This window comes from Mustela erminea, chromosome X, assembly GCF_009829155.1.
Source record: "Mustela erminea isolate mMusErm1 chromosome X, mMusErm1.Pri, whole genome shotgun sequence".
Classification (NCBI taxonomy): domain Eukaryota; kingdom Metazoa; phylum Chordata; class Mammalia; order Carnivora; family Mustelidae; genus Mustela; species Mustela erminea.
The window spans coordinates 92,567,099-92,587,016 of NC_045635.1; the positions used below are offsets into that span (position 1 = coordinate 92,567,099).

The 19,918-nt window shown below is 38.7% G+C and overlaps 1 protein-coding gene across 10 annotated transcripts in view; it reads left to right on the plus strand.

The window, feature by feature from the left end:
• The window catches only part of PAK3 (p21 (RAC1) activated kinase 3), a 239,921-nt gene that overhangs the window by 183,361 nt on the left and 36,642 nt on the right, over positions 1–19,918 (plus strand). For all 10 annotated transcript variants that reach the window (XM_032330607.1, XM_032330609.1, XM_032330611.1 and 7 more), the window contains 3 exons: positions 4,690–4,821; positions 5,702–5,867; positions 14,558–14,621. In XM_032330607.1, coding sequence (XP_032186498.1) covers positions 4,690–4,821; positions 5,702–5,867; positions 14,558–14,621 — 362 coding nt within the window. The remainder of the gene's footprint in view (positions 1–4,689; positions 4,822–5,701; positions 5,868–14,557; positions 14,622–19,918) is intronic.

Consider the following 19,918-nt stretch of genomic DNA (forward strand, 5'->3'; position numbering starts at 1 on the left):
AAATAGAATTTATATGGAAAAGTGCATACCTACCTGTATCCTTCTGGAGAGATCGGCCAAATGCTTCAGAGTTCTAAAAGCCTTCAGGACCCTGCTTATGTCAATAATCACCTCCCTTGCCCCACCATGGGCACAAGAATAGTATCACAAATTTTCAGTAAGACAAAAACATTCTTTACTCACTGGTTTAATTCCAGCTAGTTAACATACAGTGTAATTAATATGAATTTCAAGTGTACAATGTGGTTTCCACACTTCCCTAAGACACCTGGCTCTCATCACAGCAAGTGCCCTTTTGAATCCCCATCCCCTATTTCACCCAACACCCCACACACCTCCCCTCCAGTTATCATCTGAAGAGAAACCAGAATATCTATCGACATTCTTTTTCAAGTATTTTTTTTTTTATTATTTGACAGAGACACCGTGAGAGACGGAACACAGGGGGATTGAGATAGGGAAAAGTAGGCTTCCTGCAGAATAGGAAGCCTGATGTGGGGCTTGATCCCAGGACCCTGGGATCATGACCTGAGCCAAAGGCAGACATTCAATGGCTGAACCACCCAGGCACCCCTCTTTTTCAAGTTTAGACAGACATAGTTACTCTTAGCCTAGAAGGGAGAGCGTACCAACATTATACCTGTGATCTGCAAAAACATTACTAGCAAAACCTGTTAGTAAGCCAAGCTGTTTATTAAACTCTAGCAGCAAGAAAGAGCCCTCCCTTTATAGAGTTTTGCAGTGTATTAAAAAGGGGATGTCAGGAAAGAACATTTATAGGGTTTTAGAGCATGGCTATATGATTTTATTTTATTTCATTTTAAGATTTTATTTATTTATTAGAGAGTGAGAGTACACACATGAGAGAGGGAGGCAGAGAGAGAGAGGAAGAAGCAGACTGTGATAAAAAGGGAGCCTGACCTAGGACTCAGTACCCAGACCCTGGGATCATGACCTGCGCTAAAGGCAGACACTAAACTGACTAAGCCACCTAAGTAGCCTTGATTTTATTTTTAAACATTTATTTATTTGTTTGAGGGGGAGAGGGGCAGAGGGAGAGAGAGAGAGAGGCAGACTTCCTGATGGGCCCCATGTGGGGCTCAGTCTCAGTTCCCTGAGATCATGACCGGAGCATAAATCCAGAGCCTGACGCTTAACCCACTGAGCCACCCAGGCACCTCATGGCTGTGTGATTTTAAAGCAGGTCTTACAAGGCAAGGTACAGGTTAGGATTGTGCAGTGTTTGTGATTAAATAGCTTTAGGTTGGTGAAGTGAGAGTCTTCAAAAGAGTCTTGGTGAACAAGCTGTTATTCTTACTAAGTAAAATGCTTCGGTTGGTTCAGTCTTATCTTCCAAGAATAAGCATTTCTTGAAGTAAGAAACTGCTAGTTTTGCTTGTTCTCATAGTTTTTAACATAAGAACAGGAAAATATGCTCTCACCTGATGCTGTTTAACACAGGGAAAAGAAAGTAGGCCCAGCCCCAGTATTCTTTACACAGGGATGGGTAAGTATGCCTGGTCCTATTCTTACTTAACGTGGGGCCAGGAAATTATGTTGATTTCAGTCCTCAGGACCAACACCTGGTGTTCTAGCTATGTTCTGGGTCAGCTCATGTTCCCTGGCCCATCTGTCATGCAAAACATAATGTCCCCTGGGGCGCTTGCATTGCTCAGTTGGTTAAGTGTCTGCCTTTAGCTCAGGTCATGATCCTGGGATCCTGGATCAAGCCCCACATTGGGTTCTTTGCTCAGGGGAAGGCTGCTTCTCCCTCTCTGCCTGCCGCTCCCCCTGCTTGTGCATGCTCTCTCTCTCTCTCTCTCTCTGTATGTCAAGTAAATAAATAAAATCTAAAAACAAACAAACAAAAACAATGTCCCCTGAAAGCCACACATTCTATCCAACCAACCAGCCAACATAATAGTATAGTGTCTGGTCCCGCAGATAAACAGAAACATTGGTCTTCTTCCTCCCCCACATACCTTCAGAAGGTGAAAAACTTTAGGTTTCCTAACAGCCCTTTTTCTGTCCTCAGAGATGGGGAGTGTCCCCCATATGAAACAGGAATAGTGAGGTTAAGTAATGAATGTTAAGAAACAGTGACATTTTGCAGACAGCTCTTCTTTAGTTAAACAGTCACCATTGAGATGTACATGGTTACCTCTTGGTCAGTAGTACTGCTTAGTCTTTGTACCAGTCTGAGAAATCTAGACCTAGGCCCATTTTATTTGGCAAAGGGCATTTTTAGATCCTTGTAGGCTGTATATACATTCTCATTTATGGAGAGACTACATGGTGTGTTATATCAAATATATTAAAGGGCACCTCTGCCCCATATAATTTTTTTTGCTGTAAACTCTTTAAAGTGATATTTTTAAAATATTGATTTTGAAATTATGTGATTACAAGTAACATTGAATTTTTGGTTAGGTATCATTTATTGGAAGTCATTATGACTACTCAGCAGTGGTTTCTAAAGACAATCTAATCTACAGTTTGGTTTTTAATGCAGTGAAATGTCTGTAACTACTAAATTGAAGTCACTACGTGAAGTTGACATATATACTTCATAGACAAGTCATTAGACATTACTTACTTTAGATTTTAAAAGTTTTTTGTTACATTTTGGAGGCAATGACTTATTTCTGACTTTAGATATTTTCGTAGGCTTATGGAACGCTTACTGTTCCTAACCATAGTTCATATTGCCTGATAGATTAGATAGCTTCATTTGCCATATAACAAGTAGTCCGTTTATATGCAGTTCTACCCTTCTGCCAGTGAACAATGATTGGGTGCATTCTTGATCCCAGCTGGCGTAAGGTAGAGCAGAACTTTCTGAAACAAAATAATCTCAAAGCAAACACCGATAAACTAGAAACAATTTCTAAGTTTCCCCACTGAAGTGCCTTGAAGAATTAGTCTTTTACAAGAAGAAACTGATTTTTTTTTTCTGGCAATTTAATGTTATTAACACATGTCACTTTCCACACAGCTATAGTACAACATAATAGCTTAGGTCTTTTGGACAAATTAGGACTAAATTACAGGTGTATAAATAAGAAAACCAATATCAACTAAGCATATAAATTTCAGTCTATGAGCCACTCATTATGTGTATCAGGGCAAGCAGATATTCTTTCAAATACTTTCTTATAAATTCTAAGTTGTCTTCCTTTGCACAGTAGATAAATCTTGCCATCTCTGATCAGATATATGATTGAATCTTATAGCTCTACCATCAATTTATACATGATTGTAGAAGACCTGAGTTGAATTTCAACCATAGTTGAAATTTACAGTCTATTATTAGGCTCTCTGCATTTAACTTAGGAGTTTTGTCCTCAAGAAATGAAAATTATTTTTTAGGACTAGTTTGAGCCAGTATACCCAAAGGCATCAACCAAAAACCAATACATACACACACACCAAAAAATAAAAAACCATCCATAGTAATGCTTTCCAATAGAAATGAATGTCATAAAAGCCATATACGTAACTTTAAATTTTCTAGTAACCACATAGAAAAAAAAAAGAAATAGATGAAATTTTTAATGACATTTTACTTAGCCAAATGTATTCAAAATATTATCATTTCAGCATATACACAAAATAAAAGGAAATGTCTTTCACCAAGGAACTATTTTACAGTTTTTTTCATGTAATATATTCAACATGCAATATATATGTTACACTTACAACACACCTCAATTCAGACTAGTCACATTGGAATTGTTCATTAGCCATGGACAACACAGACCTCTATCATCATTCAGTGATTTTTAAACTTGAGCCTGAACCAGAATCACCTGGAAGGCTTGTCATAAGACACTATTAGGCCCCACTCCCAGAGTTATGATTCATTAGTGTGAGTAGAGCCCAAGAATTTGCATTTCTAACAAGTTCCTGGTGATGATGCTGGCCTGGGGACCACAATTTGAGAACCATGGTCAAGGTGCTTTCAAAATTCAGCTTTGGAACCATTTTTACCCCTGCATTGATATGAATGATGAAGAACCGATCCTAGATACGATGATAGTTGTTTTTGGTGGTGGTATTGCAGTTTTTAACATTGCAAAGCACCATTTATACCTGTTGGTTAAGACTGAATAATTATTTATGTTGATGAATATTCCTTAGATCTTCATGTCTGTTATTTTCTGAGTGCTTCTTTCCAGGAGGCTGAACAGGGAAGCAACATTTATGGGCTTGCTTGTACTTAGTGAGTATTTGCAGAGCTGTATTAATACCATATCCATATGCATGCTCTGATCTTTAGGCACAAAACAGCCCTTTTCTGGTCGACAAACTATCAATCAACAAATTGACAATCGGCCCAGTACAAATTCAAGGCTTTAATAACATTTTTTAAATATATTATTCATTGATTTCCAAAACATTGAACTCTCAAATACTAAATGAATAGCTCACTGTTTCTGAGCTCAGTGGAAAATAAGAAAGATTTTTTTTAAAAAAATGTCATGATGTTTAAAACCATGACCTGAATTTACCTCGGAATGTGGGCAGTCCTGGTCACCAAATTGTAGAGGCTCTGCTAATTTGTAAAAGGTGCAGTTTTTTTTTTTTTCATATCCCTATGTGATCCAATATTCCATTTCCCTTTTCTCATTTCTGAGAAAAACAATGGGGTGTTAATACCTGGTCTCTAAACTTTGTTTTTGTCATAAGAGTACAAAAACAGCATCAGAGCCTCCTTTGGCTCCTCCAGTGTCTGAAGAAGAAGATGAAGAAGAGGAAGAAGAAGAAGACGACAACGAGCCCCCACCAGTTATCGCACCGAGACCCGAGCATACAAAATCAGTAAGTCACGAATGACTGTTTCTAAATGACTCAAAAGATGTCCTCTGGAACAACTGTAGAGTCAGAATCTAGTCCATCCACGCCTACCTATTGAGTATCTACTGTGTTCCCTGAACTAGAATATCAGGTACAACCTTGGTTGAGGTTGCTCTTTGGGGATACAAGATGGTACGTGACAATTAGAGAATGATACCAAACAACATGCAAATAAGTGCTAAGTTATAAGATTGCTACCGAAGTTAAATTACAGAAGGAAATCCATGTGAATCAAGTAGGAAGAACTGCCTAAGCAGGGGCACCAAGGTCAGAATTAGCACAGCATATATGGGGAACCTCAGAAGGTGGGATCCTGAGAGCTTTCAAGAACAGTATATTTGAAGCAACTTAAAGCTCTTGCTTAATAATTAATTAATCACTTTACTTTAAAAACTCACCAGGGGTCGGGGTTGGGGCATGGAGGTGGAATGAATAGTCAAGGCACAGAGGATTCTTGGGGAAATAACAAAACTCCATTGCCATCGTGGCGGATACACATCATTATACATTTGTCCAAACCTATAGAATGTATATCCTAAGAGAGAACTGTATGTAAACCATGGACTTTGGGTGATTATGACACATCAGTGTAGGTTCATCAGTTGTCACGAATGTCCTACACTGGGCAGGGGGTGTTGGCAATGGGGGAGGCTATGATGTGTGGGCACAGAGGGCAGTTGGGAAATCTGTACCTTCCTTTCAACTTGACTGTGAACCAAAAGCTGCTTTAAAATTTTGTGTTAATGAAAAAAAATAAAACCTCATTGCCATGACAACATCTTGACTTCATAATCCTTTTCCTGGCCTACTGTTTTCATCATAGAATTGTTTTCTTATCTTTAAGATCTACACTCGTTCTGTGCTGGAATCCATTGCTTCACCAGCAGCACCAAATAAAGAGGTCACACCACCTTCTGCTGAGAATGCCAACTCCAGTACTTTGTACAGAAACACGGATCGGCAAAGGAAAAAATCTAAGATGACAGACGAGGAGATCCTAGAGAAGCTAAGTGAGTTTGGGGAGTATTTTGTTTTGATTTCTTTTGTTTTCTGCCATCATTTCTTCATGGGATGGTCTCTTGTAAAACATTTAAAGTGGGTACTGATCTTTTCAAAGTTTGGGCCTCCTTGCATGAACTCCAGACTGCCTGAAGTCAAAAGATGTAAAAGTTTGAACTTGCTCTGTATTCCAAATCACTCCTTCCCCCATGCTCCAAATTTGACAGAAACTAAATATTTTCACTTGATAAAATCAATTAAGGTGAAAACTTGACATGATGAATTAAACAGTGTTTTACTTTAAAATGATGCTCCCGAAAAGAATAAAATAATCTGATGACATATCTTTTGATCATCCCCCGAGGTCTCCCAAATGATCCATCACAATAGATAAGGCAAGCTCAGGGCTCAATGCAGTCAATCAAAACCAGCAGCCATAGTAATATAGTCTTTTCCCTTAACTTAGGAGCATTTCTATGTGGAAAAGGGGAACAGGGCCAGCAAATGCTCCCAAACTCCCTCCCCTGGGGTCATGATTGTGTACACACTTGTGCATACACACTCACTCCAGTTTCACGAAACAATCCTCTTTCAGTTAGCTTTCTGGATGGAGGAGATTTAAGAAAAAGACATTGTCTGCTGAGAAGAGCCAAAGGTCTGTGAAGCACAGTCATTAAACTCATGATACAGAAGCATCTAACACATTTCTGGTTATCTACAATCAGTGCCCTCCGTCTTACTAACTCCTCTTCATCCTTCGAACCCCAACTCAAATGGGAGAGGACTGTGTCTCCTTTCCCTGAATGTCCAGCTCTTTAAAAAAAGGTGCTTGGTACATAAAGGTATTTAACAGACGTTTTTTGAGTGAATGAATGAAAGAGTGAGCAAAAAAACATGTACCTTGACTGAGTCCCTGCTTGTCTTTTCTATGTAAGAAGCTTTGGAGGAAACCATAGAAAAACAATTTCCTGCCATCAGGAAACTTACAATTTTATTTGGATAATAAGATTCAATAATGTAATACAATTAGAGAAAAGGAAGCTGTCTGGTTTCATGCAAATTTCCATCTCACCTCAGGAAAGGAAGAGAGTGTTTCCCACTGGATACCTCAGGGAAACTGCATAAGTGCTTGTGGGGCCATCTTGCCCCTCCAGGAAATACTTGGCAATATCCAGAGACATGTTTATAGTCACAGCACAGGGAAGGCTACTGGCCTGTAGTGGATAGAGACTAGGTATGTTTCGAAAATCTCTACGTTGCTAAAGACATGCTGCTCCTTTCCCTTCTGTGACAAAGAATTATTCAGCCCCGAATGTCAGTAGTGTTGAGGTTGAGACATTCTGAGCTAGATGTATTTGGAAAGGCAAAGGTTGGCAGTGAGCGTTTGGAACCGGAATCACTGGGACTTCAGCCATCTGACTTTACATGATTAAATATGCCTCTGGTGCTAATACCTACTATTTGCTCTAATAACAGTAGTAATAATTTGCATCTATTGAGATTTCTCAGTGCTGGCCACTTTACATACATGGTAAGGTTTAATTTTCATAATATCTTGGGGTAGATTTAAATATCCTCATTTTATAGATCGCTGAAATTAAGCCTCAAAAAAATAAAGAGACCAGGTTACCAAACTAAAATGAGTGGTGGAACCCGAGTTTGAACTCAACTCTGTTTGCCTTCAAAGGTTACACTAGTTCTATTAACCCACTTTGCTTCTGCATATCCCAACTCTCTATATATAGAAGAGGGAAGGTAAAAGAAAGACTTTTCTGAATAATTCCTATTCAATTATTCAGACAGTTACCTCAAATCTTTTCTTTATTTTATACATGTAGACATGACCCTGTGAGATTTTATTAGATTTTTAAAATCTGACAGCTTTGCTTTCATTAAAAAAAAGACTATGATGGGTCTTTGTTTCAGATCTTAATTGATTTATGAGAATGCAGATGTATTTTTAGGTTTCTTATACTTACTGACAGAGAGACGAGCATTCTTCTCTTGTGCCAAAATGTGGCTTTCCTTGAAGACTGTAATGGTGCCTGAACCATGGTCACTCTCATTGCTTGTGTATTCTGCCCTGCCCTGAGCAACATGATGAAGAGGAGTAAGCTGCCTTTGACTACATTTATAAATGAAGGATTGGGTGTTTTCTTCTCAACTTGAAACTGCTCGGGCTTTGGGAGACTCACTTTCTCTCTGGTCTGTAGGCCACCTGTAACTGCCAATCTGACTTCATGCTTCCAGATCTTGGCAGGGAGAACCTACAGAGAAATGGTAGAATGCTTTTCATGAAGCGGTCCAGGCTGAGCTATACTGCAAAGTCTGCAAAGTGGGTCTTTCCTACTTCTGCTGCATCTGCACCCCCTATGTGCCTTCTCTCTCTGCCACAGCCTCACTCTATAAGTTCAGATGATTTATTTCACACCTCTGAGCATCAGAGATAAGAATCATAATGGCATTTGAGCATTCTGTCTATAGGATGGATTTTTTTTAAAAAGATTTTATTTATTTATTTATTTGACACACAGAAAGAAAGAGGGAAACAAGAGGCAGAAGGAGAAGCAGGCTCAGGGAAACTGACACAGGGCTCAATCCCAGGACCCTGGGATTATGACCTGAGAAGAAGGCAGATGCTTAATGACTGAGCCACCTAGATACCCCTATAGGATGGATTTTATGTAACTCAACCTGTGACTAAGAAGACAAGTATTGGAGTCAGAAATGACAAGCCCCTTTCTTGTGCTCCTCTGGGCAAGTGATTTAACTTTCCTTGACCTCTTTTTCCTCATCTAAAAAGAAAAATATGGAGATATCAATAGTACCAATGTCATGGCATAATAATAATAATTAAATGAGAATCAGGCATATAAAAACCACAGCCACAGTCCCTCGTACACAGTAGGTGCTCAGTAAATGGTAATTACCATTTTATTACATGAATGTAAAGCCTTAGTAAGATCGTACACTAGACCGGGCTTTGGAATGAATCATAAGGGAGTCTGAGTCATAGGCCCAGACTAGCTGTGTGTCCTTAGGCCAGTCAGTCAACTCCTCTGAATTTCAGTTTCTTCATTGGAAAAATGGAAGTAGTACTAGTACCAATGTGATAGGGATTTGGTGAGGACTAAACAAGGTAAAGTATGTAAGACACCTAACACAATAAATAGTAGTACACATTTAATCATATTATTTTTGTCAAATGAGAGCCACCATATTTTGCAACATAAAAAAGTAGGGGTCGCCCAGTGGGACAGAATGTTTGAAACCAGCAATGAGCTAAGATGCATGGTCCTTATACAGAAGTGATTGAGAGAATCAAGGCCCCCTTTGGAGCTTAGGGAAGGAGTCAATGAGCCTGTGCTAAGAGGCAAAGGAGAGGAGGCTGGGAGCCAGAGAGGTCGAGGAAGAGCCTATAGCCCATACCAGAGCAGATCCCACCAAAAGCATGGGGAAGGAGGGAGGGCAGCCATCTTTGGGCTCAGGGATCCAATTACTGTGAGGTGGGCAGCCCAGACCACAGAGCCGCCAGACTATTCCTCTTCTACACAGTTGCTGATTGTGGGGGCCAGACTATGGGATCATTAATAGCTGAAATAAACAGATCATCTTTCAGTTTTACACAGACAGATAGCCTGGGTCTGGCTTGTTCATTGTGGTCTGTCTGAATCTGTTGGAAAATAAAGAAACCCCTACATTTTAGAGAAAATTTCCAAAAGGCACTGTCAGCAAAATGGTACAAGGCAGGAAATTTATTTTGGGCCCCACCATCACCTCTTCTTGTCCCTCCCCTTCTCCAGTGTTCCCCACTCAAAACTCTTCTAATTTCCCCCTCAGATGGACTAATATTAATTTAGAGAATTATTTTTGCTTTTTTCTCAGGAATCCAAACCTCCTCAGTATGCTAAAGGAATAATCTTTTCAATGGTCAGAGTTCAACTTAGCTTAATATGTAGGAAAATACCCTGGTAAGATTTTCTGTCACTGAAACCACACCATGAACCCTACTTTCAAATACTACTATTTAGTCATTTCTTAAGTCCTCATACTTTCAAATTAATAGTTGGCTTCTTATTTAAGAAATTGCCCTGGTAGGAAAATTGTTTTGGTGCGGCTTTTTTTTTTTTTTATCCTTTTGATTTTGAGTTGCTCATTTTTGTCACTGTTTTCCCCTGTCGTGTCACAGTGGGGTTTTTCTTCCCTTTCCTTAGCGTAATTTATAAAAACCGATTACAGTGGCTCTGATGAAAGAGGTCACTTGAAAAGCTTGTTTTGTGATTGGGAATCATAAACAAGACCTCCTGTGCACTTGCCTCACATCAGTAGATGGCAGCACACACTCTCCTGTGAAGGGTAGTGGGTGTGGAGACGCCATTTTATTTGAACAGCAGTTCAATCCAGAGGCAGGAGCTCATCAAAATGGCTGTCTTTTGGAAATCCTCATGAAAGGATTTATTTCCAGTTGTTTTTTTTTAAAACTCTGCATTCCAAGGAAATAAAGGTTGAGTAATTTACTACCATAAAACCTCATTAACTGAACCCTGCCAATTGAAATTGGTCATAATTCAGAAAGTGGCTTGGGCTGAAGCTTATTTGCTTTTGTTCAGTCTATGGAAAAGAGTTTGCTCAGCAACTTAATAGTATAACTTTCTTAGAAGACTATAAACTCCTTAATAAAATGATGGTTTCAAGTGACTTTCAAATTGTCATTTCATTACAAAAAAAAAAAAAGAAAGAAAGAAAGAAAGAAAAGACAAAAAGAAGCAAGTCCAGGCCTTTATCCATTAACAGCTGACTTGAATAAGGATAGTTCTCAGTGATGTAGAAATCTGTAAGACGATTTGAAAGGTGAAGTGGCAATTCAGAAATTGTTAAATTAAGGTGACATTCTGTAGATGTAACTCAAGTAAAATACATTCTCCAACCCCTTTCTTAAAATATGGGGCATTCACAAAAGGAAATGCCTAATTGCATTTGAGTTCAATGCAACAGACAGTAATTGAGTAACTAATGTATTTCTCACACAACATTGTTTGGGGAGGTGCTAAGGATACACAAATGAGTGAGATCTGACTCTTGTCCTTTAGACATAGTTTATAAGGGGATGTCAAATATATAAAGATGGATACATGGTGTATTAAGTATAGAGAAGTACTGTAAGTGAAAAGGCAAGAGAGACAGAAAGAGAGAGAGGAGATACAGTAGAATAAAGGGGAATTACTAATTTTATTTGAAAAAAAATCAGGGAAGTCTTCCTAGAAGAAGCGCCATTGAAGCTAAACTGAAGCATGAATAGGAGCTTGAAAATTTAAGAAGGACATTCCAGGCAGGAGAATAGCAAGTTTAGATGGTATGAAGGCATATGCCCAGGAATGCTAACTTATTCAATGTCACTTAATTATATCATTGGTGGTCGGTAGAAGGATTAGAGTCTTAAGAAAGGAAGCTTACCTGTCAAGCAAGAGCTCACCATTACCTGCAGTTTGTTATGGTCAAAGCAATGAGGCCTGAGTGGGGAAGTGGTGGAAAAGAGATGGAGAATGAAGCAAAAGTCAGATATGAAGGGCCTTGTGCTCCCTGCCAAGGAGTTTGAAATTTACCCTGTAGGCATCAGGGGAAGCTTTGAGGACTTCTGAACCAGGGAATCACATGATTGCATTTGCACTTAGAGCGCCCTGCCAGATTGAAGTGTGGAGCCCAGATTGGAGTGTGATGAGGCTAGCAGTTGGGAGTCCAGTGAGGAGGCTGTTAGAATAGCCCAGACAAAAACAATGAGGGCCCAACTAGAACAGTAGGAATGAGGAAGGGACAGATTGACAAGGTCTCTGGGAGGTAAACAGATGCAGGCTCAGAACTTGGAGGACAGCCGCATGGAGGTAGTGAATGATAGGAATGAGCCAGATCGGACTCCCAGATTTGTGATTTGGGCTACTGAGTGGATAGACAGTAGTTCAGTGGACTGAGATTGGAAATGCAAGAGAAAAAGCATTATAACAACTCACATATCATGTATGTCTTATTTAACTTCACTGAAACATGGACTTGTGTTATGAAAAAACAAACCACCACCCCCACCACCAACAAATCTAACAGCTTGATAAACAGTCCAGGACTGAAACATTTATTTTTATTTCAAGGTATACCATCTACTGGTAGGTCTGAACACTAGGTATTGTTTATAGCACACAGTTTAGCACTCAAATATATACTTTCTTGTCCTCATTCATTTGGTCAATAAATATCTGTTCAGTGACAGCCATTGTTCTAGACACTGAAGTTATGGAGAAGAAAAGACAAGGTTTTTGCCCTCAAGAAGAAACATGAGAACCTTATTAGAGGGATCAGAGAAGAATTAAAAAATTAGGATGACGAGATAATGTTTAAGTAATAAATAGGAATTTGTGGGTTAGATAGAAAAGGAAAAGGGGGAGCATCTGCAAAGACCTAAACCTTCGATAGTGATAGCATTACTAGGATTTAAAGTAGGAGGGATGGAGAGTAGAGGAATTATATGAGATTAGTCTTGTTAGGTAGGCATTGGTTGGTGCTAGACAGTAAAGAGCATTCTATGCCAGACTAAGAAATTTGGACTTGATTATGTAGCAAGGAGGAAATTTTGAGGCATTGTAAGGAAGAGTGAAATCATTCTGAAGAAGGGCAACTGTACATATCAGCTTACCCAGGAAAGTCTTGGTTTGTGAACTGTATGGTGACCCTATTCCTAAAGCATTGTGGAAGATAAAGAAGGTTGAGTGTTGAGGTAGCTAAGGACTAGTGCAATTGTTTGGAAAAGAGGTGTTAAGGGCCTGAACAATGGCACTGGCCTTGGGCATGAAGAGGAGGGAATGAATAAGAGAAGACATTAGGAGATAGAATGTAGAGACCTTCTCTTAAATAGTTCATGCTGTAAATCTTATCCTATTGACACTACACTTCTTTGGAATAGAGCCATGATAGTTAGATATAAGTCAAAGGTAATGGTACCAATATGCTTGCTTTAAAAAAAAAGGAGGGGGGTGTGCAGAGACATCCAGATAAATGATTCTGTTCAAGGTAATCCACTTGAGAACCTAAACCTGTATTCCCATGATGCTGTTATGGCCCAGAATTTTTCTGCATTCATTCAAGCCCTGCATTGAAGGGCCAATGGCACTTCTTTTAGATTTGTTTTGAGCGGTAGTGGTGTATTCATCCTCTGAGTACTGAATTTGGTATTGTGAAATAAAAAAACCCCAATATTTGTTTCCCATAGCCAAACATGATAAATTTAATGTTTTTCTTGCATGGTTATAAACCACCTTATTCTCCAATGTTTAGAACAGTCTATAGAAACACAAAGTAGATTGGTGGTTGCCTATGGGGAGGGATGGATGAACAGTGACTGCGAACAGGTACACGGTTTCTTTCTGGGATGATCAAAACCTCCTAAAATGAGATTATGGTGAAATTAAATAAATTTTCGTAACTCAAAAAAGTTATGAAAATCCATTGAATTGTACACTTAATTTTTTTCCTTTAAAAAAAAATACTGGGCACTGCTTTTGCTACATCCCACGTAATTTGATAGATTGTATTTAATTTTCATTTAGTTCAAAGTATTTTTAAATTTCTCTTGAGGTATCTTCTTTCACGCATGTCTTAGTTAAATATCTTGGGATTTTCCCGTTGTCTTTCTGCTATTGATTTTTAGTTTGTATCCATTATGATTAGAAAAGGCATTGTGTACGATTTCAACCTCGTAAAATTTGCTAAGGCTTGCTTTGCTGCCTAACATGTGCTCTGTCCTGGAGAATGTTCCATGTCCACTTGAAAGAAATGTGTATTCCTCAGTTGCTGAGTGAGGAGTTCCATCAATGTATTAGCTCTAATGGATCCGTAGTGTTGTTTGTGTCCTCCATTTCCTTGCCAATCTTCTCTAAGGTTGTTCAATCCATTATTGAAAGCAAGCTATTAATTAAAGTCTCCCACCATTATTGTGTTGCTGTCAATAGCTCCCTTCACTCTTGTCAGTGTTCGCTTCATACATTTGGGAGCACCGATGAATTGCACCCTTTAAATGAGTGAGCTTTTATGGTATGGAAGTCATATTCCAGTAAAGTTATTACTAAAAAGTGGAGTGCAGGGAGGGTTCTGGGTTTGGGGGTGTAGGATTTCAGAAAGCATGAGTCTCGTTGCTTTATGAGTCAACTTTGTTCTTTATTAGACCCCATCACTCTTAGCGCAGTACTGGGTACATAGTCATGGCTCAAGAGATATTTGTCCAGCAGAACTGAATATAGTGTAGCACTCAATTTCTCTCCAATTCAGAGAAGATAGTGATTTTATCAAATAGTTCGTGCAAGTTCTTAGATGTTTGTATCTCCTGATCTACAGTATCCTTTTATGCGAACTTTTTATAAATGTTGAGTTTTGTTCAGTCCTTTTTGTTTCTCAAACATCATCAATTTTGAATATAAAATAGCACAGGTTATTACTACTATTTTAATTAATATATTACTGTTTGTTACTTTAACTTAAAACATATTATTAGCCATAAAAATTATAGAAAATACATGAAAATACTGCTCTGATGTTTTGTTTGTCATTGACTGTGGCATTGTAATTTTTAGTATTAAATAAAGGGAAATCAACCACCCAATTTAAATCTTCTCTCTCTCTCTCTCTCTCTTTCTTCCTCTCCCCCCACCCCCATACTCAGGAAGCATTGTGAGTGTTGGTGACCCAAAGAAAAAATACACAAGATTTGAAAAAATAGGTCAAGGGTAAGTGATTGTTATTTAAAATATCAAAAGATAAGCACCAGAGATATACATTCATATTCAATAGCAAACCTGGGTTATTTCAAGTTCTGCATTCTCAATATTGGTCTTTCTAGTTGACAGACTGACTGTTAATTAATATAGCAAGACATCTTGCTGGAATCTGCATTAATGTCGGGCTGAGAGCTATTTGTTTTTGGACATTTGAATCTCATAGAGTTAGAAGATCCAAACTGATTTCTCTGGAAAAGCAGTAGAGTTATAGAAACCTCTGACTCACATGAAAACTCCTTTTATCCCTGTCCCCCTTACATCTGTATAGATATTGGGCTTCCAATCCTGTTTCATTGTGAAACTGTACAGTGACAGAGTGGAGGCAGAAGAACTCCTTAACCTAATAGTCCAGAGGGGGGCAGAGTTGACTCTTCAAGTAAGGAGGAAAGAGATTAACAATCCCTAAAGGAGATGGAGTACAGAATTTTCACTTAGCATGTTTATTAAGAATAAAGATCCCCAGGCCTGGTTGTCAGAGATTTGATTCAGAAGTCTGGAGTGGGGACTTAGGAATCTGAACTTTGGGAAAGATCCTCAGAAATCCTGATCCTCACCTAGAAAAGAGAACCACAGGACCAGATCAATCACTAGAGCTAAAGATGGGGGTCATCTGTTCTCTAAGTCAACTGTAATTAGGTATGTTTCTCAGATCTTAGTGTGAAACTGAGTGGGCTACAATGTTTGAAACAGGGAAATGTTTTGTTTAAAGTCAAATGAAGTGTTCTTAAGAGGTATCCTTAAATGGGGAAGGAGACAAGATATTTAGATGCGTCAACTACTATATGCCAGGAACCAAGATGGCACCCCAGAGGTCTCCTGGCTGAAAAGAAAAGGATACAGCTAATGTGCCTACAGAATTATGCTAGCCTTTCAGCCAGTGAAGTTCTATTTTCAGATAAGGGAATGGACAGTTTCTTCTTCAGGTAATTCACTGCTTTTCCTTGGATTCTTAGGTTCAGAAAATTGTATGTTGTACATAAGCTTGACAATTTTTCATGATTTTTATTTTTTATTTATTTTCCCACTTTAGCTTCTGTACTAAAGTTTCTTTTGAAATTGCCAACTTATCTCAGAAAATAAGGGAAAGCATTCATTAGATATTTTGGCTAGGGCGTAAGAGTCTTGTGGCACTTGTGGGGGAACATGCTGGTTTCTTTCTTATGATAAGAAAACCAGAAGAGGGAGGCAGAAACTCAGGCAGAAACAGATGGCCAAGTTTCTTCTTCCAGTGGAAACCATAATGCTGTTGCATTTGAAATTTTTAGGGGTTAAAATATTTGTGCTTTTTATTTTGCTTTGTCATTTGATATCACTGGTATTCTTACTTGCTCATGGAGGAAAAAAGAAGAGTTTTATAGTCTCTGGTGACCACTGTCACCTAACCAGTCAAATAGTATTTCTGCCAATTGCTCTAGACCGCTGTTATCTAAACAGAACTTTCTGTGATGATGGAGATGTTCTCTATTTGTGCTGTCCCATACAATAGCCAGTAGTACAGGTGGCAGTGGAGCACTTGAAACATGTCTGATGCAAATGGGAAACTATATGTATTTAAATTAATTTATTTGTTTATCCCACATATTGAGTGCCAACTGTGTGCCAGATACTTCTCTAAGGGCTGGAGAGACAGGTAGGTAATAGGTAATGATGTGGGCCTGCAAAGAACTTAAATTCTATAGTAGTAAATGCTTGATAGAGGGGTTCATTCATTAGCATACAGGGAACACACTGAGACAAGTCTCCCTCACCTGAGTGCAGGGCAGGGCTGGCTTTTGTAGCCATTATTTCCCACCTAGAATTTTCCTTCTTAACTTCTCGTGAACTGGTTGTTTTACTTAAGTAAGGAAGCCATACCTTCTCCAGTCCGTATACACACACACACTTCAACTTGCTTTCTTTATGCCTAAAAGGTAAACACCTCAAGGCCAGTTAAAACACAGTATTCAGCAGGGAGCTTAGAAAGCAAAAATTGCCTTTTAGATTTTGCTGTAATCTGGTTGGGTTTTGGTGGAGCTAATAATTGGAATGGATACACAATCCACAGAAAAGCTGCATTTCAGATCATTGCCATCCAGTATGGTAACCATCTGACCATTGAGCACTTGAAGTGTGGCTAGTCCAAATTGAGATATGCTACAAGTCTAAAATGTCCACTGATTTCAAAAACTTAGGAGGAAAAAATGATATAAAATATCTCAATAAATTATATATTGGTTACATGTTGAAGTGGTATTTTACATGCATACAATGTAGTAATTTGTATTTACATACCCATAGTGTGTTATCAAAATTAATTTTATCTTTTAATCTTTTTAGATTATAGCTCCCCCCCCCCAAATTTAAAACAGGCTCTCCTTCTATTTCTAAAGGGCAGGGCTGCTTTAGTTGTAGGTCTAAATGGGAGTTATTTGTTTATTTTTTTCAAAAAAGTAGGTTTGTTTCAGGAGTTGGTTTTTTGGGGAGTGGGAAGTGAAAGATGTTACAATTTTGTTTTGATTGTTCTTTCCCACTAAGACCCAACTGAGCCAAAAATAGCATTGAATTTAAAAAAGAAAAAAAGTAAGAAATGGTTTCAAATATCTCCCAGATACCAGGTAATGAAGCAAGGCTGATTTCTCCAAGGACAAAGATTAGGCCGCCAAGCAACTTTGCATACCAAAGAGATTTCCCCTCCTGGTTATTTATGCCTCTGACGTCTGAAGGTGCAAAAGGAAAGTTCTGTATTTCTCCATAATTCTGTAAAACCTTTATAATCTAAATTGAAAAGTCAAAGCAGAAATCCTGCCTGCCACTGTGGAAAGGTCTGTTTTAAATTCCCGGCTAGTTCATCATTTCAAAGAATGTTGAAACCAGTATATAGTTCACTCATATGCCCAGTTCAGCTTTTAAATAAGTCCTTAGAGGGTAGGAAGTCAGTCTATCTTATTCCTCCCTTTGTCTCCCTTGGTATCTGGCACAGGGCTTTAGTGCTTAGTAGCCCCCCACTCAAAGGAAACAATTTTGCACAATTTCGGTCAACAGCAAGAGTTTACATGGTCAAGGTCAAAGACCTACGGAGCTTCTCCTGCCTGCTTCTCCCATTTTCTGGATCTGTTTTTGCCTCAGTAAATATTTGTGAAACAAACAAGAAAATGTTTGTCTTTCTAGCTCTCCTTCTTCTGTCTCTCTTTTTGTGTGTATATACTTGTCTGTTTTGCACTTTCTGTTCTATTTCCCTATCTCTTTCTCTTTCTTGATGTGTCTTCATCTCTTTGTTCTCATAATAACTTGATCTGATGCCTTATCTCTTGGGCACTTGTGGTTGCTACGCGGCTGTCTTTTTCATTTGTGCTGGCTTCGTCTTGTACTGCCCCTTTTCGCACATACACTCAACCCAAATGGTAGTAATATAAAATCAAGATGTACTTCTAAAGAGCTTTTAAGATATAATCTAGTAACTGAAATCTACTTATTTACTGTGATTTTAGCTTGTATTTAATTTACTAATTTTGGTTTTATGTTTTTGTAGATTTTTGCTCTCTGTTCTTAATTTCTAAAGTCAGTGAGCAAAATATTGATTTATTTCTCTGTAGACCAAAAAATGAAAACCACTTAACTTAATTTTCCTTTTACTTAAATTGCTCTCAATGGATTTTTCCATGAATTAGTGGCCTAAGTTAGACAAACTCGTCTCTGCTCTCAGTGTATAGAGTTTGTATTTTCTTTTCATTAAGTCTGGGTGTTTTTTATTGTTTTGCTTTACCTATTATGATGGTGAAATTCAAGCCAGTGTCTGTAATCATTTGGTGCTAGGAATAATCAGTCCCTGTATTCCATTTTCAGCTTCAGGGAGCACAGCCCCTTACTCTTAGGAGCCCAATTTGAGAAGAACCTCTCCATTAATCACCCTCATCTACTTGGAAAACTAAAATTTTCCAGTATGGGTTTCTGCCATCCCAGCATTCAGGCCCAGGGCCAGAGAATTGGCCTCCATCTTCCATAAATCAAGTTCAGAATTGCATGTCTAATCATTTGAGGCCATCGCTGAGAGTGAAGGCTAAAAATGACATTATTTCACCAGATTTCTGTGAAACGGCTTCTATACTTGGCCACCGAATTTAGATATTTTGAGCAGATGTATGTAAAATTTAAAAAAAAGGAAAGGAAGAAAGAAAAAAGGCCTGGCATCCTCTAAATTATCATTAACAACATGCGTTTGTCAGAAATTATCTGGCAACGCCTGGAATTCTTGCAGAATTCTCACAGAAGCAGTAGCCGTGTGATTACAGAGGGCTGAGTTCACTGACGTCAGCAGCTGGCCTCACTGATTTCTCATTAATATATGTGAATTCATTTTTAAAGCCTTTTCTTACATAAGAATGCACTGGAAAACAGACCCCTTTTCTCTTTCGCTTTCATGTTTGCTCTCACTTCAACATTGTAATAGACAAGTATTTTTGAGGATGCAACTCAGAGATGGTTTGGATCCTGTTTAATGAATGACTTACTTAATTTGGCGAAGTTTCCCTGAGTGCATGCTTCGTTTAATGCACCTAAAACAGCTTCGTCATTAAGAACCAGGTTCTGCTTGTTTTTCAGAGTCCATAGTCTCTCATGGTTCACCTCCCCTTCCAATTTCCCCCAGCTCCCTTCTCCTCTCTAACTTCCCATGAAAAACAATCTGAGGGGTTTGAAGGGGCGGGGGTGGGAGGTTGGGGTACCAGGTGGTGGGTATTATAGAGGGCATGGATTGCATGGAGCACTGGGTGTGGTGCAAAAATAATGAATACTGTTATGCTGAAAATAAATAAAAAATAAATTAAAAAAAAAAAAAAGAACCAGGTTCTGAGAGTCACAATGACCTCTAGGCTCACAGTCTTTCAGAACATCCGACAGGGAGAGAAGGAAAGTTGTATCAAGAAATAAACCAGGGCTGGGACACCTGGGTGGCTCAGTGGGTTAAAGCCTCTACCTTTGGCTCCGGTCTGATTTCAGGTCTGATCTCTGCTCAGCAGGGAGCCTGCTTCCCCCTCTCTATCTCTGCCTGCCTCTCTGCCTACTTGTGATCTCTCTCTCTCTCTGTCAAATAAATAAATAAATAAAATCTTTTAAAAAATCTTTAAAGAGGGCTCTTGTGATGAGCACTGGGTATTGTGTGTGTAGGTGATGAATTACTGAATTCTACTCCAGAAACCATTATTGCACCCCATGTTAACTAACAAAATTTTAAGTGCTTAGCACAACATGGCACATAGTGAAGGGCTCAG